The sequence below is a fragment of the Apteryx mantelli genome, chromosome 2, assembly GCF_036417845.1.
Source record: "Apteryx mantelli isolate bAptMan1 chromosome 2, bAptMan1.hap1, whole genome shotgun sequence".
Lineage (NCBI taxonomy): Eukaryota > Metazoa > Chordata > Aves > Apterygiformes > Apterygidae > Apteryx > Apteryx mantelli.
The window spans coordinates 122,628,471-122,649,245 of NC_089979.1; the positions used below are offsets into that span (position 1 = coordinate 122,628,471).

Here is a 20,775-nt window from a genome sequence, read left to right on the forward strand (position 1 = left end):
CTCTCAAAGATGGTAAAAGGGGGCCTTGCAGTGACATCAGCCAGCTCTGTTGGCACCCTTGGATGTAGCTCACCCAGTCCCATGGATGTTTCTCAGTTGAGCCCTCTCAAGTAATCCCTGACTCAATCCTCATCCCCTGTTGGTAGTTCTCCTCCTTGAATCCTGTCTCTAAACACGGAGACCTGGGAGACCTTGTTAGTGAACTCTGAGGCAAAGATGGCCTTGAGTAACATAGCTTTATCTCTTTTTTGTTGTTACTAGATTATTTGCCCCATTCAGCAACATTTTCCTTGTTCAGCCTTTTACTACCAGAGCTCTGGCAGAAGCTCTTCATGTTGCCCTTTAGGTCCCTTGCAAGTCTTAACTCCAGCTGAGGTTTGAATTCAGAAAAGAGGCTTTGTGTGATTCCTTTGGACGTTTGCTGCAGTTTCTGCATCACCACAGAAACCCGAGTTACCTACTCTGATGATGGAAATGTACTAGATTTTCAAATGCAAGCACCAAGACTATTAAGAAATGTAATATCTGAATGTCACGAATAATCTCAGTATAAATCTTACTATTCTATATCTGCTTTGTTCTGCTTTGTTCTGCTTTGTCAGGGAAACTGGTAATAATTTAATAATAAAAGGGAACTAATGAGGCCTATGGATTTGTGCCTCATGCTTGGATTATCCAGTGTGTAATCAAGTGTGATTTTTGACTGACGCTTTTTCCATCCCAGGGGGAAAAAGCCACTCTCATCCATGTGGATCCTCTGTGACTAATAAAGTGTAAGCTCACACGGCAGCTTTTGCTTTACTGGGAGTACGGGTAGGGTCACTTTCCACTACCTAGCTCTAGTTTCATGATACTTATGAAAACACATTATCCTGGTGATATCTAGCCCTTTAACGCAGATTTGGCCAGTGGGTTCAGGGTTATTAGGGAGAACGGACAGATCGGCAAAGACTGGTCCAAAGTCATTATGTAAGTCTCACTCACACTGAAACAGCCTCAAAACTTTCACCACTTTGCATTTCGATGAATGAGGTGTGCTTTCACTGTGGCATAACTAAAACACATTAGCTACCTTGTCGTGCAACCAATGTGGAGATGAGGCACTTCACTATAATTGTGAGGTAAACCAGGTGAGGTCAACCAAAGCAGAAGCACAGTTCTGAGCTCTCCTAGCAACCTAGCTGTAGGTACTACAGGAGCTTGTCTGATTTTACAGGTATGTAGCTATCATATCAATTAAGTTTTCTCTGTGAACCCCCCTCCCCCCCCCCCCCGCAAGAAACAAAACAAGGCCTTGTGCCCCTGAAGACAAAGCCCAGTGTAAGTGACTGTATATGTGGCAGGAGATTAACGTTAGCCTGTTTGGGGAATGGTATCAGTCTCCCCCTAGCAGCATGGAATTTAGTGTGGCCAGGAAAAAAATTGCCTGAAAAACGGCATATTAGCCTGTGCTGAATTCCAGCCTAGTGTGACTGCTAGACTCCTTCCAGTCCCCGTTGTCTCCCCTTAAGTGTTGCATGTATCCTTGATCTTCTCACTCTTTTTCCAAGCCTCACACATATTCTTTTACAAACACTCATCTCACTGAGTGAAAGAACCATTGTATTACACAATAGTGACCCAAAGTATAGGAACTCACAACAGCAATATTGCAGTTCAAAATAATCACATTTTCTTCTGCAAATCTATCCTTTTCCATCCACCTGTTCTCCTCCATAAACAAACACAAATGCGCTGAATGGTTTAGTAGCTGAGTACATCCGAGTGTGCACCGTGCATGGCAGCTTCAAGCAGATAATATGATTTCTCACAAATACAGAACAATCCTTTAGGCCAAAATACTTTGCAAAGGGAGGCCTTTAGTAGCACTGCATTGAAGAATCTTTGTGACTTTCATGTGTATATGTTCTTCGTATGAATGCTCCTTCTCCAAAATGGAAATGAAACTCAAACAGAAAAAAAAAGGAAATCACAGCTTTTATAAAATAGAAATGAAATTGAATTAATGAAAATGAATGAAAATGAATTCACTTTACAGAGCAACAAACATTAGACTTGATCTGATTGTTGTAGGCTCAGAAATCCAAGTGGTGCATGCTGCACAACAGTGCAAACTGATTTGAGAAATCAGTGATCATCAGGCAGCCTGAGATGGTGGGCTGGTTATTGCAATCTCTTACATCAGATTGATGTTGCAAATTCAAGAATCAGTTGTGTTGTACTGGTTTTAAATTGGTGTAAGAGTGGGGATTCAGGCCCATTGAATGTTGTAAATGATGGCAAAAATGAAAATCTCATTTTCACTAAGAAGCAGTGATTCAAATCAACATTATCTCAAAATCTTGATGTATTTTCTTCTATTTCTCTTTTGTAATGTTAACATATGAAAACATGAGGTCTCTTTTATTACATATGATCACACTATTTCAGTTTAGTAGTTTCCTGACTGTATTTTCTAGTTGAGTTTATTCACAAATTATTGGTTGCAACACAGGAAATTCAATAGCCCCTGCTATGAAGTGTAATATAATCTTTTCATGAAGGAATGACACATAAACTTTGTCAAACATAGAGAAAACAGAAAGGTAGATATCAAACATTCTTCTTAAAATTGGGCTTCGGTATAATGAGGTTTTCTGTTCTTTCTCCACATGCCTTTATTGGCCATTTCTATTTGAGAACGGGTACTACGCAACGTGCCGCTTTTGAGTCTTTCCCTGGCTGTTCAAAGATTTTCTTGTCTTGATCTTTGGAGGGAAGTCTTGCATCCTTTCTGATATGGTGAGCAAAGGCTTTGCACGTATCCTGTCGCACAGAGGAGCCTGGATACTGCCGTCGCACCGTTCCAAGGTTTCTCCCTCCCCTTCATTACATCAGATGTACAGCTGTTTCTCTCCGAAACACCTGCCAGGCTCATTCCCTGGCCTATTTTCTCTCCCTAGCCTCAGTGTCACGCTTTCACCACCCCTACTTTCGCCACCCCGCTTCACCCCCAGCCCTCGCCGGCTCATCGCACTGCGGCGCGCCTGGCCGCACGGGACCCCACGGACACTGGGACACAAGCCCGCCTTTCCGCCCCGTCCCCCCGCGGTCTGATCAGCGAGGGAACAACGATGCCGAGGTCTGGCGGCGCCGACCGGGCCCCGCGGCTCAGCACCGCCCTCCGTACCGGGCCAAGGGCGCCGGCCAAGCTGCCGCAGCGCTGCCACCGGGGAAGCCGGCCCTGCGGGCTTTGGGCGCGCCCCGGGGTCTCAAGGGCTGACGCTGACCCTGCCCCGCACTTTTAGAAGGCCGGAGCCCCGCCGGGCCGAGCCGGGCCGGCCGGCGGCGCTGCCCCGGGCAACGCCCGCCCTGCTTTGCCCTGCCCCGCCCCGCCCCGACCCGCCGGGGCGGCCTCCCCTGCCCCGCCCTGCCCTCCCCGCTCGCCGCCCCCACCCTCGCGCACGCCCAGGCCCCGCCCCTCCTGCTGCCGAGCGCGCTTTGCCTCCCCCCATTGGCCGGCCGTGACGGCAATAGCGCGGCCTCCCCGGCGCGCAGGCGCAGCGGCCCCTGGCTCGCGGGCTCGCGCGGGTGTCTGTTGCCCCGCCCCGCCCCGCCCCCTTCCCCCCCCCCCAACGGCTCGCCGCGAGCCGCCGCGGCCGTTGTTGTCAGTTGCGTCTCAGAGTCGGCAGCGGCGGGCGCCGGGGCCCGGCGGAGCGGCAGCCAGCGGGGCGCGGGCAGGAGCTGCCACAGCCGCCGCCCCCGAGACCCTGCGGCCCGGCCGAGGTCCCCGCTGCTCCCGCCGGGCGCTCTGACCTTTCCCTTGCCTTCCCTTTCGAGCGCCGCGCTCCCCGGCCCCGCCGCCGCTCCCGCGGGCAGTCGCGGCGGGTGCTGCCCATGCTGGGGGCGGCGCGGGGCGCGGCGGCCCGAGGAGACGCTGCTGCCGGAGGGAGTAAGTTGCCGGCGGGGGTAGGCGGCGTTGGGCCGGGCCGGGCTGGACCGGTAAGGATGGGGCCGGCCCGGTGGGGTGTGGTGGGCTCCCTTCCTCCCCTCCCGCCGTCTTTCCGTTTCTCCTGGAGGCGGCCTCGCCCGCCGGCCTCCTCCCGACCGGCCCAATGGCGGCCTCGGCCCGGGAGGAGGCGGCGAGGGGACGTTTCCCGGCCGCCGAAGGTCGGTGTGTCGGTGCCGCCCGGGGCTTGAGGAGAGGGATTTGGGGCGGGGGAGGGGGGGAGAGGCGGGTGTTGCGGCGGGGGCTCGGAGGGAGCCTCCCGTGCCCCGCGCGAGCCCTGTCCTCTGCAAGCCGTGTCGGTGCGCTGCGTTCCCACAGCAGCGGGAGCAGCGCGTGTGGGGAGGCGTGTGTGTGTGAGACAGGCTGCCCGCCGCGCCACTGACATCTGACCCTGCGCGTGTCCGTGTGTCCGCCCGGCTCCGTGTGCGCGCACTGCAGGGTCACCGCGGGAAAAGTGGTGGCGAGTTTGCCCCTCCGCCGCCCTGCTGCCCTCGCCAGCTCCGCCTCGTGTTTTCTGTCTCTTGGAAAAAAATAACATAAAATAAAAAATAAACAAGTAGGGCGAAATCCCTCCGGTTAGAGAATCGGTCCAGTCACAGGTGCGTTTTGGGGGAATGACAGTGCATCTTACCCCTTGGAACCAGATGCATAGCCAACAGGTTTGTTCGGAGTGCGAGCTGGTGTCTTTCCTGCTTGGAGCTGAAGCATGTCTCTGACAAAGACCGAAAGCACAGATATCCCTTGTTCTTTGACAATACTTACATTGCTTCTGTCAATATATTCGTTGTATTGAATTTACTGCCTTTAGGTCACTATAGAAATCGTTTTGATAAGTAGATATGTCCTGGAAAGGTCTCTGTGCTCTTTGCTGGGCAGGTTTTAGCACCCATATGGTTCTCCACTAGTTAAATTTATGGAAGATGACTTTTTAAAACGTTTGTTGTTGATTTGCAACCTCAGTAATAGCTAAAGGACAGATTATTATTATTATTATTATTATTTTAATACACAGACTGCATAAAGTATTGGAGAACATACACTAGGGAAAAATCCTATATTGGCCTGAGGGTGGTTGGAGACAAATGTGACCTATTTTCAAACTGGATTTTTTTTTTTATTGGTAAGTGATGCTAGAACACCTGTGAAGGAGAAAAGCTAGCAACTAAGGGAAAAAAGCTTTGCATGGGAAATGGGAATATGAAGACCTTTAGTTTTTTTGTGTAGGCACAGATAGTTTCTTACTGATCACCTTGCTTTCAAGAGCTTGTTAGGAGTAGATATGCAAAAAAGTGGTTTCCTCAATGATACCATTGCAGTTCCTGGAACAGCTAAAGTGTGACTTAGAGCCATCTAGTATGAATGAATTGCGTGCAAATCTGCTTACGCCTGCCCTCTGTAGTGCAGTCACTACTTAGTCATATAGGCTGCTTTTCGGAGTTGTTTATTATGGATGTATTTAGATCTCCAGGCTCTGGGGAAGGGCAAGTTTAATGAATCTCAGCAAAATGAATCTATATAAAACAGTGTTTACAAGCAAATGTTTTTATGTTAGAATTAAGCAGTTCTTGGAAGACATGCACCATTAGGGAGTGGATTAATGGATGGGATTTTTTTGATAGCTTAAAGTACGTCACAGAAAGTGAAAATTCAGCTGATTATTATTTTTGCTATTGCTGATACTTAGGAAAAAAAAGAATTCCGAACAAATTTACAAGACTGAACTATCATTGCTATGTAATGCAATCAAATTCTATATTGTGAAATGTTTTGAAATGTTAATGAAACTTAAATAGAATAAGCTTTGTCCCTTTTACTTCTGGTGCATGAAAAATCTGAATTTGAAAATTTCACAACAAAAAGTGAGAGGGGAAAAAATTCAGCTTTTTCTACATGTTTTTCCTGGAATACTCTAAATGCCCAGAGAACCGGTGAATGATGACACTACATTTCAAGTGATTGGAAAAAGAAGTTAACCTAAATGCTGGAGGAGTACTTGGAAGAGGAGATATCTTCTAAGACAAAAGTCTTATCTCTTTCTTTTGAAAGAATCTCTGTGGCTCACACCTGAGGCATCCAACAAAAATGGAGAAAAGGGCAGATGACATATTAAGTGAACTTACTGATGAGCTGAATTTTTTTCTGTATGCACAATTGAGAAGCAGGAAAGTACAGATCTTCTTGCTTCTTGAAATTTCTCTACAGGTTACTGATGTTCCTTATATTTGAATTTTCTTGCTACAAGACCAGTTATTTGCATGCAGTGTGGGTGGTTTGACATAGTCATTGTTCCCTTTTGCACTGCAGATTCATAGTCTATGTTCTGATTATTTTAAACAAATGGCATGTCAAGACTTCTTGATACATATTTTAAAAACAAGCATACGCTTAATATGCTATTGCAGGCAATCTTCTGCTTGCAGTAGTCACCTTCCTCATGCGCTGTTCTGACCAACCTGGTCTCTTCTCAGGCTCTTTTAATTCCATACTTTCAGTATCATGTTTGAGTAATTCTTGTGCAGTCTACACCTTCAGTGTATCATTGTAATTTTTAGTCTACTAGCAACTGTAATGCTGAACTAGTGCCTTTTTGTCTTGCTTTGTTGCCTGTCCCTCTTTCAAGGGCACACTATCCTAGTTTAGCTAGCTTTTTCCATAGAAAGCATCTCTCACAAAACTAATGCAATTCTTTTCTTGTATCTTCCCCTGTTTTCAAAAATCTGCTGAAGTGCTGTAGCTCTAAAACTTCTTGCTGAACTTTTGTCCATTTCTATTAGGTAGTGTTTCTTAATTATGTATTAAAATAAGAAAATGAGACAGTTTGCCTGGATTAGGGACACTGACTTCTGTTTATATTGCTGAACTGCAATTTATAGTGAATATACTAGTATTAAATTGCATAAACTGCTAACTTCAGTAGCGTACGAGGTTCTGCGTGTATTGCTTGCCACACTGCTTTCAAATGCTTAAATGCTACATCATCTGTAAAAATGTAAAGTAGCTGTTGTTTTAAAACACAATATTATGTAAGAGCTTAAGAGGATTTGAAAAACTGTATATTCACTTGCAATTCTAGGATAACTTAACCTGGCAGAATTCTAATGTACATAAACTGATGAGGTCACAAATGTTAAGGACTGTTGAGGGAAAAAAGTGCTGTGTAGTCTTTAATGCTTGCAAAACATGAAATGAAGCATGTTCAGTTCTTGAAAAACTAAATCTCAGTTGCACAGCAACCTTCTATCACAATACTGGTGCACTGATGTGCTGATTTTTACAGACTGTTTTTTACTTTTTGCTTCATATGTCATTCTGTGTTTTCTACAGCAGTTTCCTATGCAGTTACAGACTGGACCTAAACCAACTTAGCTTGAGAGATGATAGCTTAGACTTTTATAGCTTTAGTTTATATTAAAGCATGGTGAATTTCATGTTTTTTATGGTTCCTAACTAATTTAGGATGCTAGGAGTGAGGGTGAAGTATTGAAACTGATTAGCTGTGGGTTGAAATAAGTGTTGTTTCTTAAGGTTTAAGTAGTCTGTATCCTAGAGAGAAAATGTCAGTATTTCAATAGTAAGTTTAATCAAGTAAGTTCAGTACTGAATTTTTACATTATCTGAGGTGCTGTTAAACAAATTAAGCTTTATGGAATTTGAGCTGTGAGAAATTTGAGCTTGAGAAATTTAGTAGAAAATGCTGTTATTTATAATAGATGCTAACAATACCTACATTTATTTGCATCTGAATATTCATATTTGAGCCAATGTTTAACACTTTCACCTCCCTTGATACTGAATAAAGAAAATTATGTTTGTGCTTCTAGACCAAAGATATTGTTAGGTGTCACAACAGTGGATTATATCATTATTGTTAAAACATTAAGCCCCCTTGAAGTACTTGATGATTACTAGTGGAATGTTTAGTGCTCCTGATAGTGTTTTCAGTATACTCTGGTGGAGAGAAATATGGAGCTCTGCTTACCTAGGAACTGGAGGGGGAGAGGCGGTACGAAACTAGTATCATAAATGATCTGAAAATGTTAATAAATAGACTTTTGGAAATGGTGAAACAATTCTAAGATGTCATAAACAAAGAGTAGATGAGGTGATTCTTCTAAAACAGTCCAGAAGTTGATGGACAGAAGTCTGACTTGTCTGTCTTTTATAAAATGCCTGCAGTGAACTTTCTCAAAATAAAAAAAGATGTAATGTCCTGTATAAAAGATAGTTATACCATCCTGAATCAGAATAATATGACTTCTCTCTGATATGCAAAGTATCTCTTCATCAGTTTCATGTTCCTAGTTATTTTGAAAACAACAAAGAAAAGAGGAAAACATAATGGGGTTTAGAATTGTGAAGCCTTTGGGAAGCTCTTTTGATACTGCTTGTCAGCCTTTGAAAAGTAGCATCTTGGACTCAGGAGTCCAGCTACGTGAGTTATTTTTATTATATACAAAAATGACCAAAAAGCATATTGATTTCCATGATCTTTAGACTTTCCTTCTTTGGTATCAGTTCTTGCTTGGTTAGATTTATGAATATTTATAACTAAGATATCCATGTTAATTTCTTGTAGTTGATGAAAAGTTTCTGTCAATGAGTACTGCAGAAACACTGCAGAAATTTATTATTTCAGTTGAAACTAATTTATTATGCATTATAACATCAGTTGTCTGAACAAAGTTTTATAACTGATTTAAAGGTACAAAAAGAAAATAGTAATAGGTATCATAAACTTTGGAGCAAGACCTTTTTAAAAATACTGTTTTATCACGTATTAACTTGCAGAAGGTAATGTAGAGGACATGATCATTTGGACAGATCTTGCATTGTTCTCTTAGCAGCTTTAGATCTTAAGTGGTCAGTATTGCTGAAGCATCTGATATGCAAACAAGGTGGTGGTGTGGGTTTTGTACATTGCTTTTCATTCAGTTACGTAACGGACTTTGAGATTAGGTATAAGAGGAAAATGGGCGCAACATGAAATTAACTGCTTTTGGAGCTGTGGCTGATGTGAAGTCTTCAAATGGTGTAAAGCTGCTGTTGAATTCTCAGACCCATAGCGTAGATTGCATTTATGTCTTGTGTAATAAGTCCTCTTAGAAATGAAAAGTGCCTTGTGAACTACAGTGATTAGCTGCATAGTTATGAAAGTATTTTATGCTTTTAAAACATTTCACAACTAGAGGCAGTTGGAACCATTGCCAGCGACGATGATGGGTTTGTCTGTGGATAATAGTTTGATCACTGCTAGTGCATCTGTCTGCTTAATGGCTTTGGTGTGTATTCTGTAATCATAATCTTGTTATCACTATTGCTTTTTAATATATACTTATGTAAGTGTTGTTTCTATTTTTTTCACTCAATGAACTTTCATGAAAGAAAAAGGAAGCATGCAGTCTTGACTTAGTGAGGGATCTTGAAAAACCAATTCAGATCCAGTGGTGCTTTTTTTCACTTGACTCTATTGAAGCCTTATGAAGGTAACAGCTGTAAAGGGGAGATTCTACAACAGAGTTCTCAAACTTTAGTTGGCTTTCTGCTGATATTTTGCAAACCATTTACTGCAGCTTTGCAAACAGCGAAGCTTAAACTTAGCATGTTTGATGTGGCTGTGCTCCTCTACAAGAAAATAAGATTCTTGACACCAATTTATAGATCTAAAAGTTTGGGAGCATCATGTCTAAGACAGAACTGTGTTCTTTAATCTACTATCTCCTCCGTCTTGTATCATGTATATATATTTTTTAAATTTAGCTTTTAATGCATCAGAGTTGCCTCAAAGCCTTGTTCTTAGTTCTCAGGTCATGCGAACTCTCATAATTTTCAATTATAAAATAAGTTAGTACATTTATATTTCTCCCAAATCTATAAGAGAGAGAGATGTGTACACCCACCCACCCCTTTTATGGGTTCAGGAGCAATGTTTTATTAAGTTTATTAGCCTGCCAAATATTTCTACCTCTAGCTATTCACTGAATAATGGACCTTACAGTTGCAGCATTCTTGTTTAGTATTCTGTTTCTATTTCTGGTTTGAATCCTAAGAAGAGTTAAAGCTCTTATTGAATAGCTCTTATGCCTGCAATGCATTCTAAAATAATGAAACGTTGACCTTTGACTGCAGCCTTCACAAATGTTTAATGGATAAAGTTTATTAGGAATTGGCAGCTTCATTTTTGTCTCATACCTTTTCTAAGCAAAATTCTGAAGACTACTTAAAACTAGGGAATACCATTAAATTATGCAGGTGAATTCTTCTCTTTAGATTTGGAACATGTAGCTAATTGATAACTCTTATCTTTCTTCATCATGTTAGGTGTAGTCATGCTGAATGATAGAGAGATTCACTGATTTATCTTGACATTTCAGTAGTGACTCTGAGGTGGGCAATGCTGCTGTGAGAGCTGACGATGAGGCCTCATATGAAAATAAAAGAAAAAAGCATGTATGTCTTGAAGTCTACAATACTGTTGTACTGTGGAACTTGTCAAGAGCAGGAGAGTTGATCTTGCCATGGGATTGTCATCAGTGAAGGCGAAGATGTGGTGCAGTCTTGCAAAGTAAAAATACAGCATCAGATAGCACTGTGGACATAAGGGCTGAGTTATAAAACCTGCCTTCTTCCCCTCCACTTCCCCAATAAGAATGCTGCATCTGTAAAGTGTCTGGCTGTAGGGCAGGTATAGTTTGCTGTTGTCTCCTGAGTACCTTTGAATGGTACTTGTGAAGGCATAGATCACAGGAAGGCGGAGAAGAAAGGGCTTTGCTGGACTCCCCCACCTATGTGGGGAAACAAAGGGAAAATACAGGTTCTCCAGATTTTAAGTCCCATATGGTGCCTTGCGTATTCGAGGAATATTGAGTGTGCACAAAAATACACTAGTAAAATGGTAAAATCAATGTCTCTAAAAAAATACTATTTTGAGAGAGGATATATGTTAGATACTTTTGATCCAAGTGTTGCTCAGTCTTTCCTGTGCCCTACTGAGACATGTCCAATGGCAGTGCTGTGTGAGTAAGCATGCGTCTTTCAGAACACACACAATACTTCCTTTTAAATTGCACTTTTCTGACTCAGATAACCATTTCTTTGACATCATTTCTTTGACATCACTATGATGTCCAAATTACAACTTCCATGAGAACATCCCAACAAAGTGCTTACAACAGAAGTCTGAACAGTTCCCTTCTCAGAGGAAAGACCACACTAGTTTTGAGTGCGTGATATGCATTAAGCGTGTATGTTCTTCACACTTCACTTGTGTGACACTTCTTGCTTCGTACCTGTTTCTAGCATGTTGGCTTTCCCTTACTTATATAAAAGGAAAGGTGGTCCCAGACCCTGGCAGGAAAAGGAATTCACATATTAGTAAAGGTGCAGCATCCTCTCATATAAATAATGGCTCGTCATGTCACAAAGATAGACATGTAGATTAAACCATGAAGGTGTCTTACAGCAGGATGGCAGATAAAACATCAATAGGGAATATAGGACTAATATGAAAAAGTGTACTTGCCTTTTTAGATATATGTATTGGTTTTGATATTTCCTTCAATATACTCTTGGATTCTAGCAATTCGTATAAATGGCTTCCTGAGTCAAAGACTGTTCCTGAATCTCTGTGATCAGTATGTGTAAAATTTTGGTGTACTGATTTCAGGGAGAGTAGCAGCACAAGACTTACTTTCAACATATAATTACTTAGTAAATAAATAATTAATACCGATGTTGTATATCATCTGAGGCACAGGAGACCAAAAGGTGGGACAGGATGAAATTCATTTACTCTATCTTGGATGTGTGCTATGTGTACATCTCTCTGAACTAGTCATCCTGAACTCCTGTTACAGAAAATGAAAACATATGTGCTTTTAAGAAATGATTGATTTTATCTATTTAGCTATCTGCTTTAGGGTGTGATTCCTTTCATTGTAGGCTTCTTCTTGTGTTGACTGAATCTCCATTTATCATGAAGGGAGACAGGAATGGTTAGCTGTCTGTAGCGAGATGAATCCAGCTCAAGATTACTTCAGATTTCATGTTTGTTAGCCCAATAATGCAGGGAAGCTTTTTGTACTGATAGTATTATAACTTTTGTTGAAACAAGACATTGAATCTTCATTTTCTACAGTACGAAACTAATACAGAAATTAAGGTAAGATGAACTAGGCTGATATTATACATCATGTATAATCTAATTGAAGCTTTATGGACGGGGTGAATTGCTTAAGGAAGAAGTAGTGTCTCTGAAATGTGCTATTTTTCTAAACAGAGTGTATTGGAGATCTGTTCACCCATCTCTTAGAGATTGTTGAATCATAGTACTGTTAAACATCTTAAGATGCACGTGATATTACAGAACTGCCTCTGCAGGTCTCTGCTTTGAGGGAAAAAAAAAAAGCTGTTCACAGTAGTATATGAGATTTTTTTTTATGGTAGGAAGGGTCTGTTCGGAATCTATTTATTGGTAAATGTCTGCATTGCATAAAATGAGTATCAGGAGTGTAGCTGAATGCTGGTATAGTTAGGGAAAACTTTATTCTGGAAACCATAATTACACACAGGGATTAAATGCTGCTAATGGTTAGTAAAGCTCACCAGCTAGAAAACCCAAACTCACTAATGCTGAAAAATGAGCTCATAAAAGACTAGAGATGATGTGAATTAAAGGAAATGCAAGTAAACATTTTCTGTGTACAACAATATAACTGGCTCTTGCATCTTCTTCCTCAGGCTGTAGTTCAGTTTGTTGCCAAAGTGTGGCCTGTTGAAGTTCTGGTTCATGATTCTGTCATGTGCTACAGTTTGCAGCTCCCTCAGTTGTGCTGGTAAAGCTGTTCAAGTTCATATTGTAAATCGGATCATTTCAGTGATTAAAACTAACCCTGTTTTGGGGGGTGATGGTAGTAGTTGCGTTAAATCTGGAAGCTTTTGGTGATTCAGTTTACAATTATCCCCAAAAGCTTTACTGGTGTAACTAAGGAGACAATGAACTGCGCAGGAGGGGTCACAGAGAGGCAGGAGGTGACAAACTGGTTTCTGCTCTGAAGCTAGTACCTTGTGAAACTGAACACTTAGGTGATCCTTAAATGCTTTCAAAGTTTTGCTTTCTTCATAGTGAGAAATTGAGAAGAAGAAATTACTTGTCTTCTCTGGCAGGGTAATGCTAGTGCTAAAAAGAAAATCTAGATTTCCAGTTAGTGCTCTGAAAAGTATTAATGTAGTAACTGCATTTTTTTTAAACCAACATATTTAAATTGTAATCAAGGTTTGTATATTTGCACTATGACAGTTTTGCATCCATTTTCTACTAATGAACAATTCTTACTTGTGGTATGTTCACTTCAGACTATGTATATATCCAAGATCCTTGTGTTTAGCTTTGAAGATTTATTTTAAAACCACAGAATTAAAAGTTAGTTGGTCTGTTATTGAGGAAGCTCTAAGTTAAACTATTAATGAATCTGCATTCATTTTATTTCAGGTAATGGGGCTGCAACATTAATAAGTGTAGTTCATCTTCCATTTCTGTGAGCTTTTATCCTATTGATTGCTGTTTGACTTATTTCTCAGGGGCTTAAGCATAGCTGATTTTTCCTGGAGTTTTGTTGACAGGTTGATGTTTGTGTATACTGTCATCTAGAAATAAATCTCATGTTGAGTTTATATAAAGATGGTTGAAAATGTGCCAAGTGAACAAATAATTATGTATAAATCCCTTCCTTGCAGCTGAGTGTTGTAGATACTTAAATTCAGACAAATTATGTTCTGTTACATCTCTTTGGGTTTACTCTCTCCCCTTTCTCTGCCAGGGATGTAATCTTTTCCTAGAATTTGGAGAAAAGCTAAGTCAAAAGGGACTGAGGTCTTTTTACCTCAGTCATTCTTACTACTTCCAATACCAAAACCTAGGTTGGTGTGCCACACACTAAGAAAGCTCTGTTTTGAGTGTGTGCAAGTGTTGTTTTTGAATCTGGAACTTAACAGAAAATGTCTGTTAAAGCTGCGATTCCTGAGGGAGTAAAGGAGTTCCATGACCTGGCCAGACTTGTGGGATGGGATGAATTCTTGTGAATAGAGGTTTAAGTCTTGAATGTGACTTATTACTCAACAGAGAAACAGTCTGTGAAAAGTTGAGTGCTGGAGTTTGTGCTGTTGGCAGCTTGTATTGCAGAATGGCTGCTAACTATTTTGACACTTTTTTTTACTGCTTTAAGGGGCCTAAAAAAGATCAATTTAGCATGGAATATTGAATATAGGATTCATTATGGGCAAAAACATATTTGTGGGTATAGGCTATGCCTAGTAGCAGTTAAAAATGATCGTCTCTGATTGTAGTGTTTTTTGTTTTGTGTTTTTTTTTGTTTGTTTAATAGAAGCAATGAAGGATCTGGTTAGGGTGCTGTGGAGATGGCAGTTCTTTAAAGCACTTTTTTGGAAAATACTTGCAATTCATTTAGGATTCAGACTCTGTAGTCTCATAACTGGATGGGGCACAGCTGATGAATAGTTTACTGCTTCATACAGATTAAGGGTAGGCAGTTTATGTATGTTCATGGATTACTTTTTCTTTAGCCTGCATTGTAGGGATTAGGTCAGTATGATGGAATACTGTAAACTATAATAAATAATTATGAAAGCATTGTGTCAGTTCTCAGTAGTAGTCAAAAAGAAAATTGACATAAAGAAATATAGAACAAACAGAATATTATGTTTGAATATTTATATATTAAGAATATGTATATATTATAATATAAAATATCAGCACATTGTGTATGTATATCTTGAATGAAGTGTATGCTATTGGTCTCCTCTTCCTCAATTTCAAAGGAAGTATAGTTGAACTGGAAATATGTAGAGAAAAGTGAGAAGAATGCTGAAAGATATGGAATAACCTCTGTACAAGGAGTGACAGACTAGAGCTTGAACCAAGTTGTTATACTGAAGAGAGAGAGGAAGGAGACAGTAAAATCATGAGTCACTTGAGGCAAGGTAAATAGGGTCTGATAATTCTTGTTTTGGAACAGGCAGTAGATGAGAAGATGCATGTACTATCAGGAGGTCCAAAACAAGAGGAAGTGATTCTTCTCATACACATAGTTAAGCTATAAAACTCCTTGTTGCAGGATGTTCTTGACACTAAAAATTTGTATGGGTTAATAAAGCTGCACAGTTTCATAGGGGGGAAAAAAAATCCATCAAGGGTTGTTAAACACAAAGTCACTGTCCTCTGATGCAAAGAAGCACAAGCCTGTTGAAGCTTGAACCTGTTAAAAGATAAGGAGGGATTCATTATGTATTGTTACATTTGCCATTTCCCTATGCTCTTCCCTATGCATCCTCTAATGGTCACTTGCCAGGTAGAATATTGTTCTAGGTGGGCCTTTGATCTAATGTGGTATGTTCTTGTCTAGTTTGGTACTTTCTGGAATAATAATGAGATAGTATTGCATGGTTATTCGGAGAGGTGGGGAAACTTATGTAAGACCAGCAGTAGGGGCGTTGTCAGGAAACATACATGCCAGCCCCACTGAAGCTTCAGTCCTTTGTAGTTCTACAGCTCTTGTGTGTAGAGCAACCCTTGGTGTGCAATTTTAATACCATATGTGAAAGCCAGTTGCTAAAATATGAAGAGCTTGCTTCTGAATAAGTACAGAATCAGTCTCCCAGAACCAGCAGCCTCTCTCTGCCTGATACGAAATTGTCCAACCAGAGGAGGCTCTTCTATGTACATTACTCTTGCACTGTATTGGACCAGCATCTGCCTAGAGGTTCCTTTAGACTTAAGTATGAGGAGTTGTTTGGAGCACTGGTATGAAAACTGCTTGTTGCTTCTCTTCAGTCCCCTTTCAGGTATCTCTGAAATATTTTTCCTCCTTCTCTGAATTGTAGTTGCTTCCTTTCTCCCTTCCTGTTTGTCCAGTAAACCCACTTAGCTAGATGGGCACAAGGAAGACTGAGAAGGAATCTGTGCTGGTTGGGTGGTTATTGGAAGAGTAATAGGTATTTTTGAGGAGAATTCTGGAGGCACAATTACCAAATATAGTATGGGTTTTAGTTGTGACTTACGCATCTATGCAGTACGTACTGCAGTATGTGGTATGTATCTGTGCAGTGCTTTACCTTCCTACATGTATGAGAACAGAATTATTTGGGGTTGAGAGTATATCATATACTTGGTGTGTCTTAGAGGAAATGTGTGAATGATTTGAAAAATAGGTTTGTTTTGCTTTTCCAGTGGAAGGTTCTGGATTTGAAAGGCTATGTCCTAAGTTTGCTAGCAAGCTCTTCGTTTTTTGACTGTTTCTTTTAAGCTTTGGTCATTTTCATTCTAATTTTATGGGCATGTGTTTCCCTAGTGTAACTTGCCTAGCCAAATCCAAAATAACTTTTCAAGAAAGATTTTTCTCTAAGTTTATAGTATATATTAATGACTTCTCAGTGCCAAATTTTGATACTATCATATCTACTAATGAAATGGACTGTTTTTTTGGAAGATTTTTCGGAAGATTTTTCGGAAGTATCGTGCTTCATAGCTGACTGAACGGGTGCAGTTAAAAAAAAAAAAAAGAAAAAAACCCAGCACCCTCCCCAACCCCCTCAAACAATTAAGTTGTTTTTTCTTTCTTTCTAAAGCTTGCTTTTTCTAAAGGAACAAAGTTTTTGTAATTGCCCCTATCCTATTCCTTGGCCAACTTGTGAGGTTTCAGAAGTTGATTATCTCATTCAAATTTTATAGGGGTGGAGGTCTCAAACTGAACTCCTACAGACTTTTTGGAAATAGACAGCTGGATAGAGAAGAAGTTATATCATGGCTCCAGCTGAGAGAAGCAGTAAGGTGAGCTTGTTAAACATCAGAGAATCCTCATAGGACCCCAGCCTTGTAACTGAATCCATATGAAACCTGGTTCATTAGTTTTACTGCTTGTGAAATAACTTGTTTAGCAGGGAGTGTTTTTAATCTAATGCTTACATTTCAGCTTGAGAATAACTAATGTAAGGGGACTATTTGTTTGCCAGGCTCCTTTTCAAAGCTTTTCTTTTTGAAGTTCAGTTTTGAAACTGAGAAAACATATTCTAAAGAGTTATTTTTTCTGCTTTTTATTTAGCTGGCAATAAGCCATCTAATTTTCATACCTCTAGCTGCTTTGTACTCAAGGTAGGAGGAATGGTTAGCTTTTTTGATAACTACAGGTTGTTAGTAAACTCAGATTCAAGTTAAAGATGCAGGAAAAGTTTTGGGGAAGTTGTTTGTGTGAAGTAAAATGGCAAGTAGGCATCAGACCTTCACAAACAGGTTTGAATATGACCATTTTGTACATCGGTCCTTGCTTGCTTAAATGCTAAATTAATTGGCAAGCAGAAGTTCAGCACAAATAAGCTGAACTCTTGAGTTCTCTCTCTTCATTACCATGTTTCTTCCCCTTCCCCTGACTCATTCCCAGAACCGCTGAACATAACGCAGCCTGCATGCAAACTTTTTTTCACCAGTTTTTATAATTGCAGTCAAAATATTTAACAAAATGTTTTTATTTAGCACTGAGAGCACATCCAACCCAAATGTTTCATTACAGCCTATAGAGCTTTGTTTTTGTTGTAATTACAGTATTGATTAACTATGCTTAAATTTACCAGAGTAACAAAATGAAATCTTGTATGTCAGTCTGACCTGTGCTAAACAGGAAGCTGTTAAAAGGGCGAAGATAAAAGTCCAAAGTCATGCACTCAGAACTTTGTATTACAAGAGAACAGTTTCCTGCTGCAACGTAAAATTGGATGCCAGAAAATCTAAGTTAAACTGAGCATGTTCCTCCTGTGCTGCCCAGCTGATTTCTAAAGTAGCTGGAAATCCTGTGGCTTTCATCTTTAGCAATAGTTTTTCGTAGCGCTGATTTCTCAAGTGTTACTTGCGAGGCTTCTAACTCAAGAACATGAAGGTAATCTAGTTTCAGAAGAATTTTCATTGCTGCGCTGTTGAAATTCACTTTCTTCAGGCACACTGATAATATGGTTTCAGATAGCTGCTGGTCACCACACCATTGCTTATCAAACCCTTTTCAAAACACTCTTGAAGAATTTTGTAAGTAGTCTATAGTAATGTGTTAATGTAACTTCAGGAGAATTACAGGTTGTTAATTTTGCTTATTTTACACAAATATATAATTTTGTCTCTTATTTTTAGGTATGCTTGGTCATGACAATGGATTATTTATTTGCATCAGATACTCTTATATGAAAAGATCACGATTCCAAAGAGTTTAAACGTTATTTCATCTCCTGAAACAGTATGGCAGGCTTCAAACGAGGATATGATGGAAAAATTGCAGGATTGTACGACTTGGATAAAACTTTGGGCAGAGGTCATTTTGCTGTGGTCAAACTTGCTCGACACGTCTTTACAGGTGAAAAAGTAGCAGTAAAAGTAATTGATAAGACCAAGCTGGACACTCTAGCCACTGGACATCTTTTCCAAGAAGTCAGATGCATGAAACTTGTACAGCATCCCAATATTGTACGGCTGTATGAAGTGATTGACACCCAGACTAAGCTTTATCTTATCCTAGAGCTAGGTGATGGAGGAGATATGTTTGATTACATCATGAAACATGAAGAAGGTCTGAATGAGGATCTGGCAAAAAAATATTTTGCTCAGATAGTTCATGCTATATCCTACTGCCATAAACTGCATGTAGTTCATAGAGACTTAAAACCAGAGAATGTGGTCTTCTTTGAAAAACAAGGACTTGTGAAATTGACTGATTTCGGCTTCAGCAACAAATTTCAGCCTGGAAAGAAGCTCACCACAAGTTGTGGATCTCTTGCATATTCTGCTCCTGAGATTTTACTTGGGGATGAATATGATGCACCAGCAGTGGGTAAGTCCTCTTTGTGTTCAACCAGTAGTCTAAGTTTAAGTACTGTGATGTTGTACCACTTTGTTTTCCCTTTCAACATAACGCCATATGTGGAAGCCAGCTAATCGGCAAGAAGTAATACTATAAGCTGAAAGTTACTGAACAGCTTTATTTGAATGAAGAAATATTAAAAAATTGTCAAAAATGCTTAAAGTTTTTATTTTATATGGAATGATGTGATCATATTCATTATAAATAATTATGGTAACTTTATTAACGCGAGGGTGAATGCAATTGCATATATTCATACTTGCTTTGTTAGAAAATCCATCGCTTTTTCAGAATTTTTTTTTTTAATATATATAAAGTGATTCTTTTGTGTTTAGTTTGGCCAATAAGAATGACATTTACATTTTGAGCCCGGGCTGCTTACGTATTCTGCTCAAAGGTGGTAGAAATCCAATTTTTAATGGATGCTGTTTTAGTTTCTTCTCTCCTCCTGTGATAGCTAAGGAAAGCTTTTAACTCCCTCTTCTCCCTCTGTCTTGCTCATCTGGGAATCTGAAAGTGGGTGTGAGGTTTCCAGTTGTTCTCATATTTAAAAGGTGAGGGAGACAGTAATATGCAAGTTAGCTTTCATGTTTCCAGCTGGAAAGGTGGTGTGTGGTAGACAGGCTGATAAAGATAATTCTTACTCTTCTGTTAGATCTACGGCATATACTATTAGAAGTAATTTAGAGTGTGGGATTTTTTTGTTTTTGTTTTAATAGCTGTCAAAGCTGTTGGTAGAGTCACTGAATACTGGCCTGTGGTCATACAGGTTGCCCATATCTGTTAGTTGAAGTAGAATTCACTTTTCGTATGTTTACATGACAACAGATTTAGGTATGTATAATTCTAATTGATGCTTTAAAAATAGCTAATTGTAGTCAAAATTCCTTGCTCTTATGTACCTGGTATCTAATAGTTTATTCTTTTACAACGCGCAGTAGGACTCTGTACACAGCCATGCATGTATTCTGGTACAGTTACAGTAATGGCTGTAGTGGTGATAGATAAAACTTGAGACCGACTTGGAGCTTGCCTAACTCTTTTTCTTTGGGTGGGGGAAGGAGGAGGGGGACTTAATAAAAGTGCTCATTTACCTGAGATAAAGGCTCGGCTTACTTTGTATGCTGGCAAGGTACTTGTGCATATTGTAGAACTAACAATCTTGCTTTATTTTTAATATAGATATTTTTAGTGATTAGATGTTATGGTCTTTGTTTAAATTGTCACTTTATGGATTCTAACTTTGAATAGTTATTTTACTAGGAGTTCTCTAAACTTGAAAGTACTTCCTAAAATGTGCTATAATTAGGAATGTTAGATGTCTGTCATTTGTCTCTTTGCTTATCCATGCTGATGCTACAGTGATGTTTGACATAGTGATTTCTACTTAGAGTCAACTGTTCTAGATAAGTTGTTTCTGGTTTTATCAGTGACAAACTAGAGATCCCAAATCCTGGGCTCTTCTGTGTAAGAGTACCTCTTTATGAGAATTTCCTGAAGTCTGGATCTACCTGATTGTAGTGGCCTCTGAGACTAGATGCGAAAATGTTAAATAATCTGTAAACTGCCTTCTATGAATTACTACTTAAAAAAGGAAGTGCTGTAGCAGTCCAATTTTGGAGGATGAGCAAAAAAACTGAAGCATTGAGACTGCTGCCCAGATTCTTGGAAGAAGGCGGATATGAGGTGATTACTTTATTAGGGGAGAGGGGCCATTATGAGCACAACAGTATGTACAAATATAAGGAGAGAAGATAAATTAACCTCTCTAAGCAGTAGGTGAGAACAGTTAAGACAAGGAAGAGAGGAACTTAGGAGGAGTGGTAACTCAGAATCAGTTCGAGGCTTTTGAAGATCTGAACAAGATATGGAAGCTTG

At 40.1% G+C, this 20,775-nt stretch overlaps 1 protein-coding gene across 4 annotated transcripts in view; it reads left to right on the top strand.

Annotated features, from left to right (window-relative positions):
* Positions 1-3,694: 3,694 nt before the first annotated feature.
* SNRK (SNF related kinase) overlaps positions 3,695-20,775 on the top strand; it is a 44,378-nt gene continuing 27,297 nt past the window's right edge. The window contains exons 1-3 of one of the 4 annotated variants that reach the window (XM_067291436.1): positions 3,695-3,931; positions 16,731-16,829; positions 18,174-18,867. In XM_067291436.1, the coding sequence (XP_067147537.1) occupies positions 18,279-18,867 (589 nt within the window). In that variant the 5' untranslated portion in view covers positions 3,695-3,931; positions 16,731-16,829; positions 18,174-18,278. Of the gene's footprint in view, positions 3,932-3,960; positions 3,982-16,587; positions 16,830-18,173; positions 18,868-19,724; positions 19,732-20,775 lie in introns of those variants that run through there. The other 3 variants (XM_067291437.1, XM_013950806.2, XM_067291438.1) reach the window with 3 other exon arrangements.